Raw genomic sequence first — 16,491 nt, 5'->3', positions numbered from 1 at the left:
TAGAGAATAGGACCTATCTCTAGCTTTTTTCAGAATCTTCAGCCCCCATTCTTTTTACAATCCATGGCACAATACGATGCTTAATACTCTGTTTCGGGCTGCGAGAGAATAAAAAAAAGACCGGTGAGCCGTTTTCTTAGAAAAGAAACTAGAGTAAACCAATCTGTGATTGGATGTTTGAAGGGACAGTGGTATTCTCACCTCATCAGATTCAAGTCCTGATGCTCACATTATTTCTGGATTTATTTCAGAATTTTTGGTGATGCGCTTTCAGTGGGAGGAGACGTTTCCGTCGACGACGAGGCGCCTATAATGACTTCTTAAATCTCAAGATGATATGCCGGCTCAGTCTCTCGAAAATGCTTATAGGGATAGGGTGTGCGTGTATACATTTATAGGGGGTGAATGTATGCGCGTCTGTATGAGCGCTTGCGTCTGTATCGTGTTAAAAAAAACCCAGATAGCAGCCTAATATCTTCTAAGAAAAGGCCCTGGTTTTCTTTTTGAGTTGATAAAAAAGGCCCTGGGTTAGTTGCACCATTAGTGTTTGGGCCATTATAGCCTTCTCCAAGTCCACTCAAGGCCCTGCCCGGCCCGGCTTAACTATTAGTAGCCCACACACCATTTCCTCGCACATTTTTCCGCTTTCCTCCATCTCAGGAAAGGACCACGATGGCGTCTTTCTGCCGCTCCGCCGCCGCCGCGGCCAGGTCGGCTGCGCTCCGGTCCAAGTCCCGGATCGCGAGCCCGTTCCCGGCGACGAGGTCTCCCGTTGCCGCTCCTCGCCTCCGCAGGTCATTCCTGAAATCCCCAACCCTGTGTCGTCCCACCACTAAACTCGCTCGAAAGCTGTTCCCAGAGGTTTTCAATCCTGCTGCTCCTCCTCTCAGGTCCACGGTGAAGATGCTGGCGGGCGCGGAGTCGCTGATGCCGCTCCACAGCGCGGTGGCTGGCGCGCGGCTACGGTCGTGCATCGCCGCCGACTCCTCCTGCTGGAGCTGCCTCTCCCAAGGTGAAGTCCACCCCCTGCATGCATCCAGTTCGTTGCGTTTCTGTTATTATTGAATGCCTAGTCGTGCTAGTTTGATTGGCTCTGCTTGTGATGATGATTTTCTACTATCTAATGCTGGAATTGCAATGCTTTGTTTCCTGAGAGACTAGTCAGTTGAGATGTCTTAAGTTCTAGGATATGACATTTCTGCGCAATTTGTCTAGCGTGTGCGCATAAGATATATCATTAGTTCATTACATTGGTGCGATTGTGTCGTAAAGCTGTTGGGCTTATCAGTTTATCTATGGCTCTCCTCTATGGATTCCAGTTGGCCTTGGAGAGCATTGTCAGGCTTGTCCATGGTAATTATAAATTAGATGTGAATATTTCTGTCTCTCTGCCTATGTATGTTATGTTTTTGTACTAAGCTAAGCACCATTGTTTGTTTGCAAGTAAGAGCAAATGATCAATAGCTCGGTCTGTTGCCTTTAGCTGGATATGTATAGCTGTTTATTGTCTAATTGTGCTTCTTCTTGCATAAGGGTTTTAACCAGATATGTACAGCTTTTCATTGTATTTTGGAGAAGACAAGGTTGCAGAATTATTGGGCTAATTTTTCTTCTTCTTTAATGGTGTTTTCTAATCCGAGGAGTCAGTTTCCAAAATTCACCCTCTGAATATTTAAAGCTATCTAGTTTTGCTATATGAAAATTATATCACTAGCTTCTTAAAGTTTTTCATAATCTTATATTTTATACTAACGTATATGCTGTGTAATGAACAAAAAGTGTGTCTCAGAACTGTGAAAACTGAAAGTATGTTATTACATCATTTAAAAAAGAATAGAAGGAGTAACTTTTAGTATATAATGCATCAATTGCATACTTGTTTACTTACATGTTCAACATTCTCATTTCTGTTTTGGTAATCATCCTGGTAGGTTTGATCAAGCGCATCTGATAATGGCTAGGAGCGTAATGTTGAAGAGCATGGATCACTTGCTCCTGTGTCATTTTCAAGATATTTTCTTTCTTCTCTGAAGAATAGGATATGTCAGTGTGCATTAATCAAATTTTGTTGAAAAAGTTGCAGATCTAATCTGTTGGTGACTCGTTCACAACTATTGTTTAATTTCACTCTATGCAATAACAGAGTTACCGCAGTTCCTTAACGTAATGTTCGTTTTGTGGACACCTTGAATCTTAACACTGGGTGGTATTACGCTGTTTGTCGTTTTCCAGCCTTGCATGTATATTGGGTGGGTCGTTTGTGTGTTTTAAATTCATCTGATGTGTGCCATTCCTACAAGACAAAAACGCCTATAAATTGAAAAGGTCCAGGTCAAAATCCTACGGTGGTGATCATGTTTACAATTCCTTTTGTTTATTTATTGTTCCTCATTGGTTGGTTTCTGATATTCAGTAAGGAGCCATCTCTTTTTCTTCTTCTCTTCTCATTGAGCTTTGTTGTTTTGTTTTGATACAACGCATTAGACTTTGCTCTTCCTCGGTGACGAAGGCTGAAGAGGTGGGCATCCTACTAGGAACAGCACTCAGGATGGATCTTGTTTATCTGTTAGATGCTTGGCTTGGCGAGTCCATGGCTACAGAGATACTGAACTTTGTTTGGTGACTCGGTGTTCGGGTGCGCTCTTTAACTAGTAGGGTTCCTGGTGGCTGAAATGTCCTTTTCTCTGTATCAGCTGTTGATCTCGTGCCTAATCTGAACACGAGTTTCGTTCTTCATGAAGACAAAAGTTGAAGTTTCTCCTTCATCCTGATCACGCGTTCACCTCACTCTTTGTTATTTTCCTAAAAATAAAAATCTCATGCTGACAGACCAGTTATTTTTAATGCCGGCTTGCCATTATTATTCAGTGATTATGATTAGTTAAGTTAGCAGACTACGGCAGGTTTATTATTTTGTATTTGGCCGGCTTACGTTTGTCCTACATAATTACCCGTTCCTTTGCCGGCCTACCTGTCCCCTCACATCGAATCAATAATCCGTCCAAATTTCCCCAATTGGAAAAGGAAGGGCGGTACTACTAAGAAGTGAGCTGATACATTCTCTTATCTTTACGTGCTATCTCCCAATTTTGCCATTTGCCAACTACAAGCATCGGCGATGGCCAAGATCACAGGAACAGCCATATGTGCTCTCTTCATCTTCTTCTCCTTCACTTGCTGCCTGCCTCCTCTTGCTGGATCCTTGTCCTTCGACTACCCAACCTTCCGCTCGGAGGACCAGAAGGCCATCAAGATCGAAGGTAACGCTTCCTTCAGTGTTGGGCACATCGACATTAGCGGCAACAACTGGGACGTCCGTAAGAGCCAGGGGCGGGCGTCGTACAGTACCCAGCCAATGTTGCTGTGGGATGGGCACACAGGCGAGGTGGCTAGCTTCACCACCAGCTTCTCCTTCATCATCAAGCCCAAGTCCAACAGCAGCAGGGGGGCTGGCATGGCGTTCTTCCTTGCCAGCTACCCGTCGAGCTTACCGACTGGGTCAGCAGGCTACTACAACCTCGGTCTCACGAACCAAAAAGATGGCGCTGTGGCGGCAGGCGACAACCGGTTCGTGGCGGTGGAATTCGACACCTCCAATGAGACCGAGGTATCAGATCCCGACACCACTGTGGACCACGTTGGCATTGACATCAACTCGTTAAAATCGGTGAAAACTTTGCCCCTGCCAAACTTCAGCCTCACTGGAAACATGACTGCCGCTATCCAGTATGACAACATTTCAAGTATCATGTCTGTCACACTATGGCTTGGTGATGGCCATGGCCCGATTTACAGACTTAGCTCCAAGGTTGATCTCAAGAGCGCACTGCCGGAGCTGGTTGCGGTTGGCTTCTCGGCGTCGACGGGCAAATCCGTTGAGCTGCATCAATTGCTTTCTTGGCACTTCAACTCATCGCTGGAGGGCAAGACGGCAACAGTAGTAGCACCGCCGGTACTACCACCACCCTCCTCGAGAACTTCCAGTTCCGGAGTCATAGCAGGAGCCGTTGCTGGGGCATCGCTGTTCCTCGTGGTGTTCTTCTCCATGTCAGCCTTCTTGCTACGTCGCCGCCAGAACAAGAAGAAGAGGGAGGCCAAGGACGAGGGTATGGACTCGGAAGGCGAGGTGGTCATGGAGATGGAGTTCGGGACGGGGCCAAGGAGGTTCCCGTATCGGCAACTCACCAACGCGACACGGAACTTTGCAGCAGAGGAGAAGCTCGGGCAAGGTGGCTTAGTGCAGTGTACAGAGGCCACCTGAGAGAGCTTGGCCTCGCTGTGGCCATAAAGCGATTCTCAAAGGAGTCATCCATGCAAGGGAGAAAGGAGTACACGTCGGAGATCAACGTCATCAGCCGGCTGCGCCACCGAAATCTGGTGCAGCTTGTGGGCTGGTGCCACAATCATGATGAGCTCCTGCTGGTTTATGAGCTCATGCCCAACCGTAGCCTCGATATCCATCTCCACGGCAAGGGTACCTTCTTGACATGGGCGATGAGGTAACATGCCTCTTACTTGCACGGTGTTCATCTTAACATGAATTTGGCATCTCTTGGAGCTCATGAATGGATGTTCATGGCAACAGGATGAAGATAGTCCTCGAGCTTGGCTCTGCACTGCTCTACCTCCACGAGGAATGGGAGCAATGCGTGGTGCACCGAGACATCAAGCCCAGCAACGTGATGCTGGACGAGTCCTTCGGTGCCAAGCTTGGCGACTTCGGGCTCGCGAGGCTCATTGACCACGCCGTCAGGATGCAGACGATGACCATAGTGTCGGGGACGCCGGGCTACGTGGACCCCCAGTGCCTGATCACCGGCCGCGCCAGCTCCGAGTCGGACGTGTACAGCTTCGGCGTGGTCCTGCTGGAGGTGGCGTGCGGGAAGAGGCCGATGAGCACGTCCGCTAACAAGCAGGGCGTCTCCCGGCTCACCGAATGGGTCTGGGACCTGTACGGCGAGGGAGGCATTCTTGAGGCGGTGGACGAGCGGCTGAACGGCCACTACGATGAGGCGGAGGTGGAGCGTGTGATGGTCGTGGGGCTCTGGTGCGCGCACCCGGACTCGAGCGTGCGGCCGTCCATCAGGACGGCCATGGCCACGCTGGTGTCCAAGGATGCCAAGCAGCTGCCCGTGCTGCCGGCCAAGATGCCCGTGCCCACTTACGCGCCCCCGATGGCACCGTGGGACGGGCAGTCGTCGTCTTCAGGTTTGTCGACGTCCACCGTGACGCGATCGTCGACGACTAGCGGCTACACAGGGCCAGCGCCAATGGTGACACCCAGGGCATGAGCACCGGCAGGTCCATGTCGAGATCTCTTTGTGGCGGGTCTGAACAGAGATGTCTCCGTTCTTCAGGGCTCCATTGTGAGCTAACATGTCCAGCATGAGGGCTTCATTAATTTAAAGCCGGACGCCAGCCTTCTGTTTAAAAAAAGCATGATCGAAGATGCGCTCGCATCAAATGCTCATGACTTCTTGAGTTGTATCATAAACGACGATGTGTGTTTTACCTTTACAACTTGCATTGCTCCTTCCAGAGAAGGAACGGTGTTAGATCATCTCCGGTTCTCTTTTAAGGAGTCAAGCCGCATTTAGTCCAACTCCTATTTTCTTAGCTGCTCAATGTTTTTAGGAAAGGCATCTGTCAGCTCTTAATTTCGAGTGTTCGAAAGGAGTTGTTAGCGGAAGGTTCCCTCAAGACTCTCTCTCTCTCTCTCTACCGCCTCTACGCCGGCGTTGCCTGTGCCGCGATCATTGCAGTCGATGACCACCCCACACCCGTAACCCTGCCGACTTTCAGGCGCCAAATTCCGACGAACTTTTTTGTCACCTTTTCATCTTTATTTATCGTCTCCAGCCATGGCGATGCTCTTCCCTATCGTCCCCATCTACGAGCGAAGTTGCAGCATCTGTGAAGGAACACCTACAGAGAGGAAAAGCTCACCTAGAGGAAGAAAAGTGGTCGTCGGCCGCCATCGCCGTTTTTGATGAATCCTTGCGTTCTGGACAACGCCATCATGCCACTGGGAGGAGGATGAGGGGAAGAGCCCATTCACACAAAGAAGCGCCCAAGACATTGCCCCACGGAGGACGAATTTCACCTACTTTCTTGAGTACTTTGTCGCACGCTTACGCCGCGCACGGTGAATCTCTATCATGTTACTTTTGCAGAGCATCTATCCTTGGACCTAACTATCTCATGGATATCATCTAGTGACGAGAAGTCGTTGTTAGTCACCTGGAAGGAAGAGGAAGGAAGAAGGAAGAAGAGGAAGAGAGGATTCCATGTGGGGTCTAGCTCATTGTAGGAGATCGGGAATGTGGCCGTTGGAATTTGGCCTCAAATTTCGGAGAACTCTAGAAGTCTAGAGAGAGATAAGCCCTCGGATGCCTCTGCTGCCGGACGCAGGCGCTGCGGCGTGCATCTGATTCATGTTTAATGACTGTTACTGCAGCCACGGTCGGCGCGTGCACTCCGATCTGAGGCCCGATCGTTGATCCATGTTCAATGGCATGGCATGCGAGGGCGAGGTGCAGGCCTCGTCGTCGTACCATGTACGTGTTGGCCTGTTCGGTGCCCAGGCGTACTCCAGGCGTTAATTCTCTGGAGAATGGGTACATGCACGGGGAGAAGTTAAATAGGCTTTGACGTTATGGGCACGCATTCGACGTGTTACGTCCAGATCAAGGAAGAGTGTCCATCGAATCAGCTACGTAGCACACAGAGGCTAAGATTGAAAGTACATACGTGAATCTGCACGGGGAGTAGTTTAACTGTCGGATTCTCTGCCACGCTTCCTTCGATCCATATACCTCGATAACTGAAGCCTACCATAGTAGCAATGATAGCGTGCCCCCCCCCCCCCCCCCCCCCCCCAAAAAAAACAATAATAGCGTGCTCAAATCGGTCAAGCGTACGAGCACAGCATTTCCAGATGAACCGATCCAATGGATCCCAGAATTCGCACAAATTCACGCGTCAAACCGGATGCACGCACCGCAAGACAAATGCAGAAACATTACGATCGAGTTTCCGCTCCCATGAGTAGATGGCCAATTCTATTCCAGGAATCGAAAGCCCGAATTCTGAGCCTCGGATGCCACCCCGACACCGAAATGAGATGTCCTCTCTCGGATGCTCTGTTACTCGCTCCTGCAGGCTGCAGCTGACGTTAATGACTGCCGCCTGCGTAACGTTAGCCACGGTCGGCGCTCTGAATCCCGATCGCATCTGCTCATCGATCCATCCATACATCGACCCATGCATCTGGTAGCAGCAGCAGCAGCAGGCGTATTACGTGAGCTTAACAATATCCCATCTTTAATTCTCTCAAGGTCAACACAGTGCAAGCTTAACTGTCAGCTTCCCCGCAACGCTTGGATCCACATGTAATGGATTCAGGACGGCTTGCCTCGATAACTGAAGCCCACCACAGCGTATTCAAATCGGTGAAGCGTACACGCGCATCGTTTCAGGATGAACAGATCCAATGGATCCCAGCAGATGGATCGGAATTGGCACAAATTCACGCGTCAAAACCAGATGCACGCACGCAAGCACCGAGCAGGGCAAGACAAACGCAGGAGCATTCTGATCGTCAATTTGCACTCATCTCAAGTAATCCATGGAGATAAGCTTAGACCAATCAACGGGAATCACTGGGTGTGTTACACGTCACGCTGTCACGCACGTAAAAAAATGGATGCACGCTCGTTTAAAAAAAAAAGAAATGGATGCACGACGCGACGCGACCCTCTGGCCGCCCGCTTATAAAAGGAGCGCCGTGCGGTCTCGTTCCCGGCGAACAGCAACAGAGTGAGGCGCTCACCAAATAGACTTCACACACAGATCGAGATGGTGCACAGGCTTACACACGACGAAGGTGACGAGGCTGCCGCCACCACGGAGGGGAGGAAGAGGGAGACGACGGCGACAAGGAGGAGGAGGAGGCAAGGTGGCGGAGACGCCATCGCGGCGATCAAGAGGAGGATGCTGCGGTGCAGCGAGGCCGGAGAACGGGTGAGGTTCAAGCGGAGCTACTTGGCAGGCGCGGGCGGCGGCGAGCAGGGCGACGGCGCCTCCGCCGTCTTCTTCTACCTGGCCTGCATCGCCTGTGCGCCGGCTTAATTAGTTCATCAGCTCCTCTTTCCTGTGTTCTACACAGGTTGTAATTGCCTGATTGGAATCATATATAGTCCGCGTTAGCTCACTACTCCGTTGTCAGTGGTAGGCTCTCAGGAATCAAGATGAGATGCTCTGGTCGTAAATATTTCAGTTATTTCTAAGTTTTCTCTCTCAATTTTTACTCCTCCGTAGTAAAATTTGAAAATAGGGCAAAGAAGGATTAAGCTTACATATACTCCCTCCGTTCCTAAATACTTCTTTCTAGGCATTTCAACAAGTGACTACATACGGAGTAAAATGAGTGAATCTACACTCTAAAATATGTCTACATACATCCGTATGTGATAGTCATTTGAAATGCCTAGAAAGACAAGTATTTAGGAACGGAGGGAGTAGTAAGCACTACAACGAGTCGCAAAAAAAAAAAGTAAGCACTACAACTCTGATGCCATAATATCAAGTCGTCTAGCAAAATTGTACAGAGCCAAGTGACTTCAAAGCTCTGGTTTTATCACCTCCGATATCTTAAACCACCGAGAAAATCTGACCCTCTCTCTGGAATCTTGCAAACTGCCGGTTGTAATTAAGGATTTGCAGCATTGATGCGACGCCTCGTTCGCCTCTCTCTCGAATCAGGGCCTCTGTTATAACCTACTTTCTTCATAGCTCTGCCCTCCAGGCCAATATCCACTTTTGGAGGGTTCCTAAAGCAGAATGATGCAGCTACGTCCTGCCAAATTATAGTGAATTTGACATTAGTCTCCTTTTTTCGTCTTTTTTGTCAAGTCCCAAACTCCAATTTGGGGGTGATGAAAATAATATCAGCAAGTACTTCCGAGAGGTGCTCACCGAAAAATAAGAAAAAGACAAGTGTGCTTCTAGTACATGCTAGGTAGAACAATTGAAATTGTAAAACAGCCAAATGAAAAAAATACAGATCCCGCAAAAAAGTTCGACAAGCATTTTACCTTCAAACTGAGACTATGAACATTAAAGATGTCTTTCATGGCGTGTGAGTTGTATGCTAGAATGTAGGATCTGTAGGCTTGTTGAGCTGACTGGTGTAGGAAGTAGTTCTCGCCAACGATTTTCTCCTGCTCAACAAATTGAGTTGTAACTTGTTATTAACATATTATTAGAGAAAAGTGGATAGGAACACTCAAGAGTGGTAAAAGATACACTTACAAAATGTGCTTGCAGATTTGGCACATTCTTGTTGTTAAACTGGTGTTCGGTGAGATGAATGTTGGCTGCCTGCAGGCACACTAAATATGTGATTTCGCTAACTTTAGAGGGAAAGAAATGCCATATTATCTCGGTGCAGAATTGATTACCCTCAGGGAGATAAGAAACTCTAATTCTTGGGGCAGTAAGAATAACAATACAGTTGGTTTTCCTTTATCACCAGGTGCAGTACGCCCAACATGATGAATGTAATCCTGAAAGTCAAATTCGAATAGCTTAGCACAGTTCAAATATGAGAGGAATTCCTGCAAGTCAAATTCAGATCATCAACGTACGTACCTCTGGTTCATCTGCCGGAGGATCGTATTGCACAATATAATCCTAAAACAAGGCCACATATCATCATTAGGTCAGCACGAGGAAAAATATTTCGGTCGCACTCAATTAAAGATACACTGCCATTCAAAACCTCACCACATGAGGAAGATCAAGTCCACGTGCTGCCACATTAGTGCATAATAAGATACTCTTCTCTGCCGCGCAGAAGGCAGAGAACGTTGCGGTTCGGTCGTGCTGCTCTTGTTTCTCGTGGATATCAGCACACTCTATCTGAAGAAAATTCAGAAGTTGCACATGGAACTTGACTGAACTACGTGATGAAAACAGCACCATGACCTTCTTGCTAGACTGTTTCCTCTTCAGGAAAGCGTGTAGAACCAGGAACCACTTCTCGCTAGGAACCACACTGTATCCCAGCTGCAAGCCTTCAGCATTAGCCTGTCTCTGTCAAAGCATCGGCGTTATTTTCGCAAAGATGTTTTCTAATTCTGAAAAAAGAGTTGAACTGCTATATATGCGATACGATGCCCTGCAGGTCTCCTGCTCCTCGTCCACCGTTTGCTCCGCCGGCTCCTGCCCGGTTTCCACGGTGGCAGCGGTACAGTAGACCGTTTGCTCCGACTCCGTCGGTCGCTCTGCGGAGCCCGTGGATGAGGCTGCGGGCGACATGGCGGAGTTCCGTTTTAGGGTTTTGGTGTCGTGGGGGTGGGGCTTCGCTGTTATTACGACACGGGGAACTTCTATATATGCAGAGGTACATATATATAGAGATAAGAGCATCTACGGCCGGAGTTCAAACCAGGCTCGCATGGACGGTCTGGTCACCCGGACTGACCGATACCTTTTATATCCAGTTCAAATTTGAGGTGGATATGGGGACACCCGAGCGCGCCGGTTACATCAGACCCGACAAGCTTACCCCACCATAATTTGCATCAAATCCATCAAACTCTTCTTCCTCATGCCGCCTCCGTCCTTCCTTTGCTGCGTCTGAGCCCTGGCCGTCCACCCTTGCTTCCCATCCTCACCGTCGGTCCCGATCCGCCGCCCTAGATGTCTTCTTGCCCGTCCCCGACCGTCGCGACAGAAACTGCGTCCGCCTCATCCATCATCGTCCCGTCCTCGGCTTCGTCGTGCAAGCCGGAGAAGAAGCTGGAAATTGAGGGGAGAAGATTCAGTTGAAGAAGTAAGAGGCGGATCAAATGGGAGCTCAAGAAAACCAAGACATTTGGAGAGATTGAGTTTGAGAAAGAGATGTTGCAACTCGCACTGGATGGGGAAGATGAGAAGATCATGTTAAAATTAGGGAATAATGCTCGATACCCTAATACGGGTGTGGCTCTTTATATATATAAGGGTGCAATATGTACACAGATATAAAATACGGTTACGTAGAGAAGCCTATACATACAATCTAACACCCTCCCTCAATCTTAACTATGACCCGAAGTGCAAAAGCAAGTTAAGATTGCGCCTACAACCTTCAAACTGAGGTTGTGGAAGTGGTTTCGTAGCAAGTTGATCTTTGGAGGAGATAAACTTGATATGAAGAAGTTTCTGTGCAACACGTTCCCTCACAAAGTGAAAGTCAACTTCGATGTGCTTGGTGCGAGCATGGAAAACTGGATTAGATGAAAGATAAGAACCGGTGGCTACTCTTGAGAGACTCCCAACTCTCTCAACACAGACTGTACCCAAATGAGCTCAGCTGTGGCATTGCAACTGCCTTGTACTCTGCTTCAGTGCTACTCCGAGACACTGTGGCCTGCTTGCGCGCACTCCAGGCGATAAAGTGTGACCAAAGAATACAGCATAGCCCCCCATTGATCGCCGGTCATCCAAGATCCCAGCCCAATCTGCATCAGAGAACGCCGAGAGAACACTCGAGGAGGTAGACCGAAGATGCAAGCCATAGGAGACAGTATGAGCGAGATAGCGCAATATACGCTTCACAGCTGACCAGTGTGAAGTCCGAGGAGCATGAAGATACTGGCGCACACGGTTGACCGCATAGGAGATATCCGGCCGTGTGATAATCAAGTACCGCAGGCCACCAACAATACTGCGGTACTCTGTAGCATCATCTGAAGGAAGCAAGGCACCATCCAAGGCCGATAACCGATCAGTCGCAGACATAGGGGTGGTAGCATGCTTGCATTGCAACATACCAGCACGTCGCAGCAAGTCCAAGGAATACTTATGCTGAGTGAGAGTCAGGCCAGCAGTAGACCGTGAAACCTCCAGACCAAGGAAGTAATGGAGAGCACCCAGATCCTTGACAACAAAATGACCACCCAGAGCAGACAACAGACGATCAGGGGCAGTCACTGAGGAGCTGATAAGAAAAATATCATCAACATAAACCAGCAGGTACATAGTAACCTCAGGACGATGGAACAGGAACAGAGGCGTGTCAGCAGTGGACGGAGCAAATCCAAGACGTCGAAGAACCGAGCCAGGTCGGGCATGCCATGCACGAGGAGCCTGCTTAAGTCCATAAAGCGCCTTAACAAGACGACACCAATGATGTGGACAAGTAGGATCAACAAAACCTGGAGGTTGCTGCATGTAAACCTCTTCTTCCAAGACTCCATGGAGAAAAGCATTCTGAACATCAAGCTGACGTAGAGACCACCCTTTGGCAACAGCCAAGGACAGAAGCAGACGAATGGTGGTCGGTTTGACAACTGGACTGAAGGTATCCTCATAATCAAGACCATACCGTTGTTTAATACCTTTGGCCACCAACCGTGCCTTGTATCGCTCAATAGAACCATCAGCATGCTTCTTTACCTTAAACACCCACTTGGAGTCAATGATGTTGACACCAGACATAGGGGGAACCAAGCGCCAAGTATCATTCCTCTGTAGTGCATGAAGCTCCTGCTCCATGGCACTGCGCCAATGAGGAATCCGGAGAGCCGCCTGAAAATGCCGAGGCTCGGCAGTGGAGTCAGCATCTGTCTGTGCCATACACGCCGCAATCCACGCAACCGTGCCGTCAGTGCGCTCCTTCAGCCGAACAATACCACCCTGACTGTGCGTACGAGGACGCAGAATAGTGGTAGGCGGCGGATGTGGCAGCGGAGACGGAGTCGATGAAGATGGCGATGACGACGCAGACTGCTCCCAGACGCAAAGCCAATCGTGTCCCATGTTAAAATTAGGGAATAATGCTCGAATAGATGATTAGCTTATATATCCTTTATTTTTCTCCATACTGATTATTAATTTGACTTTCCATAGGTTTAGACAAACTTTCTGTCCAGCTACAAAATTTTAGTTTTTTTAAAATCGTGTATAAACGTCTGCTGCCATATTAGGCAGTTTTAAGTTGAGACAAGTCAACTAATAATTACCCTTCGTCCTTTGATCAGCTAGATGAGAATAGTAAGAGTGGGAGAGAGAGAGAGAGCATCCACATGGTTACAACGAGAACTTGAGAGAGAGAGAGAGGTGGGGGGGGGGGGATTAATGGTGAAACATCAGAAAATATATATGCCCAATTAGCACAAGAAGCAAATAAAAAAGTACAGGGAGTTCACATCCATGGTTCGTTTCTCTCCTCTTGATTTTGATTATCAGCTACATATACAAATGCATCTCCCAGCATCCGTGATGCTGTAATCTTCTACGAAGACCACTTCTAACATGCCAATTATAAATTGTGTCATATGGAATTAAGATGTCTATTGACCTATCCATGTGTATAATTTCAGATTATAAAATTTGGCATTTCAAAAGTTAAGCATTTGCCAATATATGCATGAAAAGGAAAGGGTGTTTCGTGGGGTAGGCTTTCTGTTTCTTTGTGCTTCAGTCGGTGCATACGGACTGAGCCCTTCTTGGATAAGTTTCACATCACCAACGACATGAACAAGTATGATGTCACTGCCAATCCTGGCACCTGGTTGGATGATTACTTAGTGGCCCGCAACATCAATGGAGGAAATGAGTGTATTGCTCTCCGTAATATTTCTTTGATGCTAGAAGGTTCAGCACGAGCATGGCTCAATAGCTTGCCTGAGGACATTATCTATGATTGGGACGACCTGCACGAAGCCTTCATCAAGAACTTTGAGGGCACCTATACAAGGCTCGACAATGCGTATGGTATCTCGAATTGCGCCTGACATGATGGAGAGTCAGTCCGTGAATACATTAATCGTTGGAATCGGCTCCGCAATTACATTGAGAATGTCACCGAGCCACAAGCTATGCAAGCCTTTGAGCAGGATTGACCTATGGACTCTTGAAGTTCAAGTTGGCCAAGACGGAAGTTCAGACCATGAGCTGGCTCATGGAAATCGTCAATATGTATGCTACTGTAGCATATTATATTAGCCAAAAGCCACTGACTTCCCAGGACAAAGGGAAGGCAAGTGACGAGTCTGTAGCATAGAAAAAACGCCCCAAAATACAAAAACCGTAGTCAGAAGTGAAAAGGAAGCGGCGGTGATGGTGTCAGCGGAGCAGAACTAGTTGCCCCCTCCCCCAAATCAAATAGGGTGGCGGTATCTCAGTGGTATCTGTATGTGTGCGGTCATACGCATGAAGGGAGTGGAGCAGAAGCGGAAAGGCCTCCATATTGATCATCTTCGAACAGAGAGGTGACGGCTGTGAAACAATCCTCAGTAAATAAAATCAAGGCTTCCGGGAGTATATAAAGGCAAGGGCGACGAGAGGCAGTGGAGGCGACCCCCCCCCCCCCCCCCCCCCCCCGGCCTTCAATGCTGGTTGGCTTTGTTCTAACTTGACACTTTGCGCCGTATTTTTTTATGATTTGTTTGGTCCCCCAAAATAGATTTTCCTAGTCTAAAAAATCAGAAAATTTCAACTGGCTCTAGGCACTAAATTAGTAAGTTAGTCCGGAAAAATGATAAAAGTTGGTGCCCAAACTATGCAATTATGATATAAAATATAATATGAAACAAACAAAAATTACCGATATGTTTAAGACATATTAGCATCTCCAAGCTTAATCTCTGCTCTTCCCCGAGCATATAGATGATAAACAAATAATCTTTTATTGTAAATGCTATCTTAGCATGAACATGATCAGTCGGATATAATTTATGTTTAACTCAAAAGAATAGCGATGCAATGCAATAGTCTACAATTGATAGCAAGCAAGTAACATTAAAATGTGCTAATAATAAACATACTTTGATTTCATGAATCAATGCTTCCAATAAATGTTCTCATTGCCATAGAGTTAGACTACCCACAGTGGGAGTAATATAGGTGGTAACATCACATATCTCTAGGCAAAACAGATGATGTGACGAGTAATTAATGAGGAAAGAGAGGCATGTGGTAACATAGCTAGTTACTGTAACATCACACCTACCAAGACAAGATGAGTCTACAACCTAATAAATGAAGTGTTTCATGGCACCACACATATGTTACTCCCCACTATAGAGGCAGTAACATAGACATGTTACTAGTCTATGTTACTACCCATTGTGACTAGTCTTAGGAAGAACGTCAAGAATATATTAAACGTAACAGTGCTTGGTCATCATTATATAATGACAATCTTGTCATAAACACTAAGAGTACATTGATTATGCAATACCATGCAACACATAATACTCGTGCAATACTTGAGCGTGAGTATAGCCATATCACTTTTTAATGGAAAAGGAGAATGATGATGATGGGAGTTTATGAGAAGTAAAAAAAGAACAAACTCTTGCATCAACGAGGCTTGATCATTAGGTATGAGAGGCTTTTGTCATACATACTAGATTGCGCGCGTGGGCTGGATCCTGAGTAAACTTAAAATTGTTGTAATCATGCATATCAGTTGATCCTGCAAACACAACAGTAATACAAATTTTGAACAAAACGAGATCCTAGTCATCTGTCTTTGTCGAGCAATCCTCAGATCGGAGGAACCAAATGGACCAGGAGGAAGAAGATAGGAGCGGAAAGAACACACAGTGGAATTGTTTATACCGCATATTCACAGGAGCAGAAGGGGCGAACCGATGGCCACTGCTGCTCCACAAATTGATGAAACGATGGCGAATGCCGTGCAAACCAATGACACGACACCACGCCGCCACCAGGCAATCAATCCAAGAAGGTTGAGGAACAGGGGCGTGAGTGCAGCCACTGCTGTCTCCATCGCGTGGTGTCTTCTATTGGGGAAGGCGGAGGGCGACAGTGGAGGCCGATGGAGAGGATCCGCTGCCGGGCAAGTCGCCACCACGGTGTCTGAGTCGTGGATACGAAACCAAGGGCATGGGTGGGAGGCGAGGAAAAACATGGTCGAGGAGGAGGTCCATGTCCCTTCGTGCTCCAGTTGATGGGCCTTGCTTTCTCTTGCTGCTTGCTAGAAGGGCTACCGGGCCCAATCAACCAGAAGCGTCAAAAAAGGCCACGGGAGTAGCTGCCCCGAGGACAACAAACCCAGTTTATAGGAAAGCTATGTTTCACGTGCATCCAACGGACAAAAATGGCCAGATCGGGACAATGGACGGCTGAGAGAACTGATGGCATGAGAGGCCTCGGTTTAGGCTCAGTTTTACTGTCCTTAATGTTAATGCAAGGAGTATGGATTGAAATGCAACGCGTGCATTAGAGCTTTAAATGTATTAAAGCTCCCCTATGGACTAGTGGTGTGTGCATCCAGTGTGCTTACTCACTAAGACCTAGAGCATTTGAGGAGACACATCATTGGTATGAAATATGAAATACGTGAAAACTCTCTATATGAATGCAGTGGTGCTACTTTGAAACACTTTATGATATCTGCTAAAACCAGGTGCTACTTTGAAACACTTTATGACTGCTAAAACCAGGTGTTACTTTGAAGCACAAGTATATACT

The 16,491-nt window shown here is 47.5% G+C and overlaps 2 protein-coding genes, 1 long non-coding RNA gene and 1 pseudogene across 4 annotated transcripts; 3 read left to right on the top strand and 1 right to left on the bottom strand.

Annotated features, from left to right (window-relative positions):
• Nucleotides 1-608: 608 nt before the first annotated feature.
• LOC123168213 (protein NONRESPONDING TO OXYLIPINS 2, mitochondrial) lies at nucleotides 609-2,889 on the top strand. Of its 2 annotated transcripts, none has more exons than XM_044586088.1 (3): nucleotides 609-794; nucleotides 891-1,012; nucleotides 2,485-2,889. In XM_044586088.1, the coding sequence occupies exons 1-3, from the start codon at nucleotides 673-675 to the stop codon at nucleotides 2,502-2,504; spliced, it is 264 nt and encodes an 87-aa protein (XP_044442023.1). In that variant the 5' UTR covers nucleotides 609-672; the 3' UTR covers nucleotides 2,505-2,889. The 2 variants fall into 2 exon arrangements, with proteins under 2 accessions (XP_044442023.1, XP_044442022.1); XM_044586087.1 differs by lacking the exon at nucleotides 2,485-2,889 and adding an exon at nucleotides 1,932-2,184.
• Nucleotides 2,890-3,097: 208 nt separating this feature from the next.
• LOC123168212 (L-type lectin-domain containing receptor kinase IX.1-like) lies at nucleotides 3,098-5,560 on the top strand (annotated as a pseudogene).
• Nucleotides 5,561-7,813: 2,253 nt separating this feature from the next.
• On the top strand, nucleotides 7,814-8,285 carry LOC123168079 (uncharacterized). Its single transcript, XR_006484202.1, has one exon. It is a non-coding gene; the product is annotated as an uncharacterized lncRNA (long non-coding RNA).
• Nucleotides 8,286-8,413: 128 nt separating this feature from the next.
• Nucleotides 8,414-10,320, bottom strand: LOC123171120 (DEAD-box ATP-dependent RNA helicase 27). Its single transcript, XM_044588757.1, has 7 exons — nucleotides 10,180-10,320; nucleotides 9,787-10,095; nucleotides 9,652-9,693; nucleotides 9,462-9,566; nucleotides 9,313-9,381; nucleotides 9,096-9,221; nucleotides 8,414-8,857 (listed from the first exon to the last, which is right to left on the bottom strand). Exons 1-7 carry the CDS (start codon nucleotides 10,318-10,320, stop codon nucleotides 8,711-8,713), a joined length of 939 nt encoding a protein of 312 aa, XP_044444692.1. The 3' UTR covers nucleotides 8,414-8,710.
• Between the last annotated feature and the right edge of the window lie 6,171 nt (nucleotides 10,321-16,491).

This window comes from Triticum aestivum, chromosome 7D (genome assembly GCF_018294505.1).
Source record: "Triticum aestivum cultivar Chinese Spring chromosome 7D, IWGSC CS RefSeq v2.1, whole genome shotgun sequence".
Taxonomy (NCBI): Eukaryota; Viridiplantae; Streptophyta; class Magnoliopsida; order Poales; family Poaceae; genus Triticum; species Triticum aestivum.
The sequence above is the reverse complement of the archived record's forward strand: the minus strand, read 5'-3'. Positions and strand labels throughout refer to the sequence as shown.